Below are 11,199 nucleotides of genomic sequence, written 5' to 3'. Positions count from 1 at the left end.
AAGAACATTCTGATTCATTCATTCATTCATTCAGATTCATTCAGAAGAACATTCAAAATTCAACAAGGAAAAATACAAGGTCCTGCAGGTGGGGAAGAATAAACCTCAGGCTGGAGGCTGATCTGCTGGGAAACAGCTCTGCAAAGAAGGACCTGGCAGTGCTGGTGGACAACGAGCTGTCCATGAGCCAGTAGCGCCCTTGTGGACAGGAAGGCCAATGGTATCGGTCTAGGGTGCGTTAGGAAGAGAATTCCAGCAAATCGGGGGAAGTAATCCTGCCCCTCTGCTCAGCCTTGGTGAGGCCACATCTGGAGTGCTGTGTCCAGTTCTGGGCTCCTCAGTACAGGAGAAATACGGAGTTCCTGGCACGGGTCCAGCAGAGGGGGATGAGAGGACTGGAGCAACTCCCTTACAAGGAAAGGCTGAGGGAGCTGGGCCTACTTGGTCTGGAGATGGCTGAGAGGAAACCTCATCAATGTCTATCAGTATCTGAAAAGAGGGTGCCAAGATGGAGCCAGGCTCTGCTCGGTGGTGCAGAGCAATGAACAAGAGACAACGCGCAGAGACTGATGCACAGGAAGTTACACTTGAATATGATGGTGAATTTCGTTACTGTGCAAGTGACTGAGCTCTGGAACAGCCTGCCCAGAGAGACTGTGGATTATCTGTCACTGGAAATATTCAAGAACTGTCTCCACGCAATCCTGTACCATGTGCTCTAGGACAGCCCTGCCTGAGCAGAGGGTTGGGACCAGACATCGCCGTGGTCCCTGCCAATCGGACCCATTCTGTGACTCACTGCTTCCCTGTGGCGGGACAACTGCACGACGTCACCGAGCGCCCGGAGGCGTCGCCCCGCGATCTCCCGCGCTTTCCGTCCCTCCCCTTCCCTGCCCTCTCCCCGGCCCGGCCCGGCCCCAGCTCCGCGTCCCGGCGCGACCCCGCCCTGCCCGCACCGCCCGACCGCAGCTCCGGCCAATCCCGCCGGGGCTCCCGAAGCCGTTCGCCAATCAGAGCGCTCTGCCGCCTCTGCCTCCCGCCCCGGCGCGGCGGCGCACCAATGACACGCGAGGAGACAAACCCCCATTGAGGGTCGGTTGAGCCGCCGCTCCCCGCTGCCCGCCTCGCCCCGAGCCGCCGGACGTCAAAGGGAGGTAGGGCCAATCGGGGGCGAGGCTCCGTGCGCCGCGGCCAATGGGAGCACGGCTGGCGTTGCGGCCCCGCCCCTTGCTCCCCCGCCGGCGGCGCGGCCGGCGCTCCCCCTTCCTCCCTCTCCTTCCCTCTCGCAGCAATGGCGGCGACGGAGCAGGAGCAGTTCTACGCCCTCCTCGGCAACCTGCTCAGCCCGGACAATGCAGTCCGCAAGCAGGCCGAGGTAACGGGGCCGCCGCGTCAGCGGCCGCGGAGACGGCCTGTCAGACCTGTCGGGCCTCGCTGGAGGGCGGGAGGGAGGGAGGAAGGGAAGGGGGGCAGGGAGGCGGCGGGGCCGGCCGAGCCCCACGTGTGAGCAGCGGCATCAGCTGCCGCCGGGGCGGCCCGGGCCTTCCCCCGGTCGGGGCGGCGGGGCCGGGCGGTGGCGGCCGTTTTGCCTGGCGGGCGCAGGGCCCGCGCCGGCCCTTGGCCCGTGAGGGCGCGAAGGGTCCCGTTACTCCCCTCAGCGCCCGCCCCGGCGTGTCCGGCACCGCTCTCGCTTCTCGCCCGCCTCGAGACTGCCCCGCCCGTGGCCCGCGTGGCACGCTCCCTGGGGGCTGCTTGTCCCCGTTGCCCATGGCTGATTCCGCCTGAGCCGCCCGGCGTGACGGAGCGCGGCCCCGGCCCCGCCGCGCAGGGTGGGGGGGGCACAAGCCGGTGGCGGCTGCGGCGTGTCTGGCCGGCTCTCGGTGGCTCGGGGGCGGAGGCGTTTCCCGAAGGAGGTCGGAGCGGGTGCCTGGCGCGATGGAAGCGCTCTTGTGTGCGCTCCCGAAACGCCCCTCGCAGGGGCTCCGTGCCCCCGCCCCAGCTTGGCCGGCAGGAGCTGGACCGAGGTCCTTCTCTGTTGCCGCACAGTAGTTTGGTTTTTTAACTTTTCGGAGCGGCCCCGTGTGTATTCAAGTGTTTCGTCAGCTAAGAAGTATTTCACCCAAAAGAAGTGTTTCCAATATGCTGAGTTTCTCTTGTTATCAGCAAAAAGTTTTCAGACGTGTTGTTTCAGCTGAAATTCTTTGTGGCGGCTAAGCCACGTTAATTCTTTCTCTCTGTCATGCTTAAGGCTCCATTGTCAAGCCTGGTGGGGAATCTCTCCCGTTGAATTAAATACCAGCGTCTAGGTTTAGCATGAATTCCCCCTGCATGGCTGCATCGGGTCTTTTATCGCTCTCATCACTCCAGCGGTCAGCAGAGTTCAGCGCATTGTTTGGTGAAGAATAAAAAGCATTATTCCTGATGCTGCAGTGAAAATTCCTCAAATATGAATCCAGAGTGAGAAGGAGGGAAGACATACATTTTTAGAAAGCTAGTGCAATTCGATGTTGATAACTGCACTTTCTCCAGAGTCAGCAAGAATTATTCCCACGTTCCTGAACATAGAGCTTCAATGGAGGCCATTCCCTGGGAGCTGAATTTCTTTCTCTTCTCAACTGCCTACATATAACCTAAAAACATTTCTAAAAAATTTTGGACTTTATTGGAATTGTAACAAAGCAAGTTCATTGTGCAGCTGTGTCACGATGCCTATGAAGTAAAACATTGGATAAGAACTATAAAGCTTAGATTCTCTAAACTGGCATATTTTGTCAGAAACTTGCTTGAAACTGAGTTCTTTTTAATCTTAATAGACACATATACACTATGGTCAATCAGAATAAGAAACTCCAGTTGGCATGATAGATACCAAGCTTTTCAAGTCTGTTAGTTTCCTATAAAAATACAAGGAGTAGTATAACTTCTTACTTATTTAACTGCACTGAATTTGTCATTAGTTTCTGAATATTTCCAAGGTGTGCTGCAAATACTTTTAGGGTTTAGGATCATTCAGAGAGAGTGGAAGGCTCCTCAGGAGGTCTGACATGCTCAAAGCAGTGTCAGCTATCAGGTCAAATCAGGTCACTCGGGGCTTTGTCCTGCTGACTCTTGAAAACCTCTAAGAATGGAGACTGCACAAGCTCTTTGAGTTACTCACTCCTGCTTGACTTGTCCTCATTAGGAAGAGAGATCTGGACCTCTTCCAGTCTGAACCTCCTTTTTTCAGTTTATGCCTGTTTTTCATTTTTCCATCATGCATGGCTGTGAAGAACCCCCTTAGTCTTCATGGTGGGTTAATGAACTTTCACCTAGAAACACAAAACTGTCTCTCTACAGTGTACCTAGACTGACTTAATTTGTCTATTTATTGAAGTAAGATTTATTTGGATAAAAATATTGTGAATATTGGAAGCCTTTAAAATATTTTCATCCTAAAAATCATGCAGGACTCATACTTGGTTTTGAACATTGGCATAGTCCAGTCAGTTCTTCAGAGTGTACTTACTGTTGGAAGGTAATATTGAGTGCATAAAGAATTCAAATAACTGCAGGTAAATTTAATAGCAGGTTTTCATTTGTGTCCACTGAAAACCAGTCAGAATGAGAAATGGATAGACAGACCAGACTCAGGTTATTTCAAATAGGTTTGGTCATTGAAATGAGAATGAGGCATGTTCAGTTGAAGACTAAACTTGGTGGAGATCGTATCTATGACTTGATAGAGTCATATCCTGTTTGGGAAGATTGTAGGAAAAGGTGCTTAAAAAAAAAAAAAGGGTGAAGAAGGCCTGATGACTTCAAACTCAGTTTATGTGTATGGATTTATATGTGTATAGTCTGCTCTCGTGAGACCCCACCGGAGTACTGTGTCCACCTCTGTGGCCCCTAACACAGAGGGCCGTGGCTGTTGGAGTGGGTCCAGAGGAGGGTCACAAAGATGGTCAGTGGGACTGAACAGCTCTCCTGTGAGAGGCTGAGACAGTTGGGGTTGTTCAGCATGGAGAAGACTGGAGACATCTTAGAGCAGCCTTCTAGTACCTAAAGAGGACCTGCAAGAAAGGTGGAGAGGGGCTTTTACAAGGGCATGCCATGATAGGACAAGGGGCAATGGCTTTAAACTTGAGGAGGACAGGTTTAGATTAGATATATGGAATAAATTATTTACTTGTGAGGGTGCTGAGACATTGGAATAGGCTGCCCAGAGAAGCTGTAATGCCCCATTCTTGGAAGTATTTAAGTCTAGCTTGGCTGGGGCTTTGAGTAACCTCATCCAGTAGAAGGTGACCCTGCCTATGGCAGTGGGTTTGGAACTAGATGGTCTTTAATGTCCCTTCCAACCCAAAACATTCTGTGATTATGTGTATGAGCTAGCATGCTAATAACTTAACCTGACTAGTTGGCTGAGATCTGGTTGGTTTATTTTACCATCCATCCTGGAATGTTGTCTGTTGAAGCCTGTCTTCCTCTTACTTGTGTGTCTGTTTTCTAATAGAGAAACTTCCATTTACTTTGTTTTGGTGATTTTATGCTCTTTTTAAAAGTGCATTTCTCAGGTTTGGGAGAACATGAGTAGAAAGTGTAGACAATAGATACTTTCTTGCATGTGTTGTGAAAGTTGGTCTTGTGTGAGAAATTCGTACTTCTGTGGGAAGTAATTGTGGGAACTAATTGTAAACTTAAAGAATATAGTAAGATGTAGCAGGATCCAGGTAAATAAAGTGTAGGCAAGACTGGTAGTAAGATGGGTAGGGCCAGCAAAGAAGTTTCCCACCAGCCCAAAGGGAAGGTTTTGTGTTTGGCCATGTATTCCTTGTGCCCCTTTGCTTTAGCATCCTCTGAATCCAGTTTACTGAATTGACAGAGTTATACTGTTGAACAACTGCTTAGATTGCTGCCATTTTTAGTGAGTTAAACAACTCAAAATAGAATTTTATGGTTATAAGAATTGACATGAGGGAAGCTGTCTTTTACTGTGCTTCAGCTGTCTGTGGAAGCATAACTTCAAGTCCATGCTGGGCCTGGGTTTAGGGAACCATCGTGTTTCTGTATTAGTTTTTGGATTTGTAGATGACAGTGCAACGTAAATATATACATTCATGGAAGCAGTTAACCTGAGAAGACTTTCTGTTCTGACCCTAAACCTCATTTAATTTTGCAGTCTCCATGAAATGATTAGATTAAATTCAGGGATTCATTGGGGATTCAGAGTCTCATTGACTGTGAGTGTATGTTGGCAACTAGAGAGAATATGAAATGAGAATTGACTTTTAGAAGAAGACCTACTAGGAAGCAGGTATAGAAAGGGAGGAAGATGATGTCTGATATTAAATGCAAAACTGCTTAATTGGCAATAGCAGGTCAAGGTGTGCAAGAGTTAGAATATTAGAAGGGGCTACTGCAGTGTTGGAAGTGGTAAGCAGGCAGGCAGAGAACTGATAGAAATGAACCTGAGGTTTGCAGAATAGACTCATTCCTAGAGTTCAGGACAGGATAATGAGTATTTGGAAAGGGTGAAGTCATTCATCTTCAAGATTGTCTGCAAAAGGTAGCTTGTTAGAACTATTTCTGAATGTTATGAGGCATTGCTATTTAGCTTGTCATTCTCCTACTCCTGCCTGCACAGGTTTAGTATATTAAAAAAAAACCCAAAAACATTTTGTTTCGAAATTGCTCTCATATACTGTGTTTTGGATAGCAAAAGTTGTTTTGCTGTGTTTTCACTCTAGCTTCTAAGTAACAATGTAATTTAAAAAGGAGACATGTATAAAATGCATGCTGGAAGCATGTAAGACAATGTAACTGAACTTCTTACTAAAATTTTCATTTTGTTAAGAGGGTTTTCTTAAGGAGGAGACTAAATTGCCTGTCTTACTGAAATTTGGGCAGGAGTTTAAAAATAAGACATTCTTATTTAGAATGTGTGGTTGAGACGTGTGGCTGCCACATAACATTGTAGACATTTTACAAAGGTTCAAAACCAGAACTGATCCAATTTTTGGACTATACTTTTGTCTATGATTATTAACCTGTTGGGCACAGCTTGATCTCAGGTTTCCAAAGTTCTTAATTCTTTGATATGATAAAAGTTATGATGGATTCCCTGTGGGATATGTTTGGTGTATGTTGTATTACTATGAGTTTATGTTCTATTTATGTTTTGTAACTAATCTCCTAAGTGGCCAGTCATGCATATGTAGATCATTCCAATATGGCAGATCTTTCTAGATAACTAAGATTTTACTCATAATTTTAGAATAGGTCATACATTTTTATCTTGATAAGGTAATTTTTTTTTCTGCTGATTTTTTTAAGTTGGATGGATACTGATGTTGTCATAAAAGGAAAGTCAATTCATATTAATGTTTAACACATGCTTTCTAATAAATGTTTACAATATGCTGCATCTCTTTTTATGCAGGAGACCTACGAGACTATCCCAGGCCCATCAAAGATCACTTACCTCCTGCAGGCAATCAGGAACAATGCTACTCCCGAGGAGGTATGGCTCAAGAACCTTGGGTTTGTGCAGATTTTCAAGGGGATTTGGAGAAGAAGGGAAGAAATCAGTGTTGATCATTTTGGGATAAATTAACAAGTTTGGTGTGAACTGAGGCATCTTCATTTACTGCACGTTTGTAGAGGGCTCACTTGTCTTCTCATCTTGTTTGTTGCATGCCCAATTCACTAGCTGAGACTTTGGTGCAGGATATTTAGTTTCAGGAATAGTTTCTCATAAGCAGCTGCTTGGATCTCCATTATCTTCTGTTGTGTGCTTTGTTTAATGAGTGCTATTTTCCATTAAATGTGTAACTAATACGTGACTTACTGTCATGTTTCTTCAAGTTACAGTTCAGAAATGATTTCTACCTAGGGTTGTGTACCTAAACTTGTAAATATTAAACTTGTGTTGTTTGAAATTTATAGTGCTTCTTAAGTCATCTAGTAGTATTATGGAATGAGTGAAGAGTAGTCTAAACATTATACATATTTTTTAATCTGGGCATAAAGTAAGGGTGCCTTTTAGTTACTGCTTAGTTTTGTAAGGCTCACAACTTTAGCAATCAGTTGAAGTACTTAGCGGTAAAACTATTATTCACTTGGATATGCAGAGCAAAGACCTACTAAACTTTCAAGATACGACAAATTTTAGAGTCACTTAAGCAATTTCTGAACAATATTATAAGAGCATAAGTGTGCTGTTTTTCTCGTTTGGATAATAATCTCTTCTGGCAGACTGTATTCAATTTAGAGCTTTTTAATGCTAAGAAAGTATCACCTTACCCATTCTGATGCTTATCAATCTACAATGTTGTGTTCTTCTCATGGACTCTTTCAATATTATACTAGCATCTGGTTGCATAAGAGGTATCTAGTTTTCCTTTCTGCTCCTCTGAGATGTCTCAGATGATAGAAAAGTGTAGAGCAGTGTTACTACAAAATGTAAATAAATACTTGTTTCATGTGTTTGCTGCTTTTATTCCCTTTTACATCAGCTAAGGAAATAGTGTAAAACTTAGGAATCTTGCCAATGACTTGGATTCCAACTTACAAAGAACAAAAAAAAAACCTTTTCACCTATAGAAGCTACTCTTGCCAAAGACATCAAACGCTAACATTTGTAGAATAACTTGACATTTAACTCCACCAATAGGTTAATCAAAGAAAGGTTTAAGTGTTAGCTCTTAACGTAAGTAAGCATTAGGTACTGGACTCAAAAAATCCTGATTAATAAAACCTGCAACCTCTTCCCTGTAAATCCAACTACTTAGTAGCCTAATTAGAGCCTAAGTGAAGTAATCCCCATGCTCAATCTTAACACTGCATATAAACATGCTTGGAAACACTCTGTGCATGTTTAATATGGTGCTGGTATCAACAGGTAGTTTCTGCATATGTTTTATAGAGATCCAAATGCTCAGCAGAATATTGCATGTCACCAGTGGATAGAACTTTGGGCCTGGTATGTGTCCTCTGAGCATGCTGAATGTACCAGTGCCACAAAAGACAGGATGCTGGAAGGAGGTTCAGAACTTAAACCATACCTTGTCCAGGCCATGTGAAAGCTGGGTTCAGATCCCTCTTCAACTTGAAACCTCTGTATTGCTTTACCTCCTTGCAGGAAAACTAGGCTGAGGAAAATACCCCATCCTGTTTGCATGAGTTTGGTGTCTGTGTTGTAGAGAGTACAAGATTTGTAGGACTATTCAGACAGCAGTTGGGGAAATCTTGCCTCTGCAACCCAGTAGTTTTTGGCATTTAAGTGGAGCAACAGGAATGCAGATCTTGCTCCCAGTACCCCTTGCATTTGACATAGAAAACACCATTAAACTAGATTTTGAATAACTCTTTTAACTAACTGTGTAACCGTTAGTTAAACATCAGGTTTTCTCCTAACCAGATGCTTATGGAAATATTCACCTCTTTCCTCTGTTCTTTTCATACTTTCCTAATAGCAAAGTAACACTATTCACAGAAGTGGAGGGAAGCATCTGACTTAGCAGTTAGAACACTTCTGTGCCAGGTGATGTGCAAGTTTGTACACCTCAGTCTGAGAAGGGGTTTGTCCTTACTTCCTGCACTTGTAGTCTCACTGTTATGAACTTAAGACTCTACTTTCTATGCAACTGCATTTTAAAGGGATGTACAAAGAGGTGATATGTATTCACATTTTATTTGATTCTTTTTTTCCCCTAGGACTTTTCTTGGATATTTTAGGCTGTTACTTCGCAGTTTTGATTTACCACGTAAATCTTTGAGAGTAGCAGAAGTTCTGCATTTTCTCCTGCATTTCTTTTTTCTTGGTTAACTCTGGATTGGCAAATTTTGATTGTGTCCTAATTTACAGATGACTGATAAAATAACAAATGCTCTGTACATCTGTTTTTGCTGTACTCACCGCCTTTTTGGAAGGCTCTGACCTCTCCCTGACCTCTGCCCATATTGTCACACAAAGGGATGCATTTCTTAATTGGAAGACTGCTGTTGTGGACAGCTTCCTGTTCAGCCTTTAGGAATGAAGGCAGCCCAAGGATGCACCACAGTTCTGCCTTTGTCTGTGGACCTTGGGCACTCTGTGCTTTGAATTTCACATAGGACTAGATCTCTGAATTAAATTGTGCAGGTCCATCTTTGGACCATGTGCTAAATGTTTTTTACTTCCATCCCTGCATGTTTTCCTTCTTGAGGACTTGAAAGGGACAGTAAAACAAAAGCAAAATTCAGTATGACTGTGCTACACAAGATAGTCAGATCACCTTACAAAATATGTAGGGTTATGCGGATGCTTTGAATATCAGTGGAGAGCATGGCATCCCAGACTGCTATTCATAATTCTGCTGCTGCCCTACTCAGCAAATTGATTTTCTTCTTGTGCCTTGTTTCCATCATCCTTAAAATACTAAAATATTTTAACACCCTATAAATTCTACTAATCAGAAGCAGTATGTTGAAATTTTAGTATTATGACTGCTTTTTATATTAATAACTTAAACACTTCAGTTGTATGTGAGCATTTCAGTAATTAAGACATGCAGAAGGCCCAATGCTGGGGAAAAAATATGCTGTCTTTATGCTTCATTGGTAGCTGGAATGCCTTCTTTTGGGATGTACACTTTATATTGTTCCTCTCCGCATTAAAAGCTATTGCCACTAATTTGCAGGATTTTAAAATGCTTATTTGAGTTCATATCTTGAAATACTTAAATATAAAAGAACCTTTGGGGTGTATGAAAAATACATACATTCTCTTAGAAGAGACAGCCCTGGAGGTGCCATTAATTCAGCCATGTTTGTCATAATTAAATTGACAGTGATAGTTTTCATATGTAAGTGAATATCTGCTGAGGAAAAGATGCCATTTTTTTATTATTAGAAGTCAGTTGCTCATTTGTCACTCCTTAAATTCACTTGAATTTTCTTTAGGGATTTTGGGGATTGTTTTTTTCATAAGCTAGGAACTACAACTGGGAGATAATTCATGTAGTGCTGATCTTGTGTCTTTCAGTATGCATTACTATGTGTGTTTTTACTTTGCCATCAGTTCGTTTATCAGGCTTCTAATATTTTAAATTCTTCAGAGTTGGAAGTTCTTATCCTTGTTTTCATAAACATGTAGACTCCACCTCTATTCCCTGTCTGTCCACCTGTTATTACTTCATGAAAGAATATAATATAATGTGAGTTCAGTCATTATCAGATGTCAGGAAATACACACTGAAACATGATGCCTTGAGTAAGGGAAGATGTAACACCAGAGTTTGCGCTGTGTTTAGTCCCAGTGAACTTGCTCCCCACTCAAGGCATTTCTATACCAGTTTACCATACTAATGACGAAAAATTGAATATTTGCCAATATTGGTGCTCCAAGGGATGGGAGAAGGAAAGATACCATTATACTGTGGTACCATGAAAGTTTTTGGACACATTGTTAATGAGATTACCACAGACAGTGAGGGAAGAATGTCCTGAACTCATGTTCCCCCTGGGATAGCCTATTGCTAGAGAATCTTGGCTTCTGATGGGAACTACAGCATAGATGGTGGGCATTGTGACTGTTCACCTGCTGCCTTCCTTACATCTGCTAGGGAGGAGCTAATTCTGCATATGTGGTGGCCTTAGTCCACACTGGAGATGGTGAGGAAGAGATAAGGAATGATGAAGAGTTGGGTCCAGTTCTACTCCTTTCCTTCTACTGGTACAGAGACACTTTGTGTGCACTACTCTTTAACTGTACAGAAAAGAGCTGGGTAGATTAGAAAAAGACACAGTGAGTCTGGAGACTGCAGAATATAAGAATAGTATCTTGGATGTTCTAGCAGTACCTGATATTTACAGGGTATGTTAGAAGTTGACGCTTTGCAGTAGTTTGTGATTCACATCTATAGGTTATGCCATAGTAACATTGGAGAAATTGGAATTGATTACTTTTGCTGCTTATTGAACAGTTTTGAATTTCAAAGACATATAAATGAAACTCATTCAAGTATGCATTAAATAAGAATATCTTGGGGGGAAAATTGAGTTTGAATTATTTTTTGTGACAATTTAGCATACATAAGGTTTTGTTATATGTGTTATACTTTAGAAGTTTGGGTGGTGATTTTTGATTACTGTGTGTCCTTGAACACCAGTTGGTGAACATTCTATTAAGTTATTCAGAGACTTTCATGTGTATTTTTGCTTTTACTGCATGTGTTGTTC

General features: G+C 43.3%; 1 protein-coding gene across 1 annotated transcript in view; it reads left to right on the top strand.

Annotated features, from left to right (window-relative positions):
• The first annotated feature begins 1,203 nt into the window (after positions 1-1,203).
• IPO5 (importin 5) overlaps positions 1,204-11,199 on the top strand; it is a 42,912-nt gene continuing 32,916 nt past the window's right edge. The window contains exons 1-2 of the mRNA XM_005516455.3: positions 1,204-1,375; positions 6,419-6,499. Of these exons, the coding sequence (XP_005516512.1) occupies positions 1,292-1,375; positions 6,419-6,499 (165 nt within the window). The 5' untranslated portion in view covers positions 1,204-1,291. The remainder of the gene's footprint in view (positions 1,376-6,418; positions 6,500-11,199) is intronic.

Source organism: Pseudopodoces humilis, chromosome 2 (assembly GCF_049639895.1).
Source record: "Pseudopodoces humilis isolate 2021_Gansu_Grassland_sample_001 chromosome 2, ASM4963989v1, whole genome shotgun sequence".
Classification (NCBI taxonomy): domain Eukaryota; kingdom Metazoa; phylum Chordata; class Aves; order Passeriformes; family Paridae; genus Pseudopodoces; species Pseudopodoces humilis.
The sequence above is the reverse complement of the archived record's forward strand: the minus strand, read 5'-3'. Positions and strand labels throughout refer to the sequence as shown.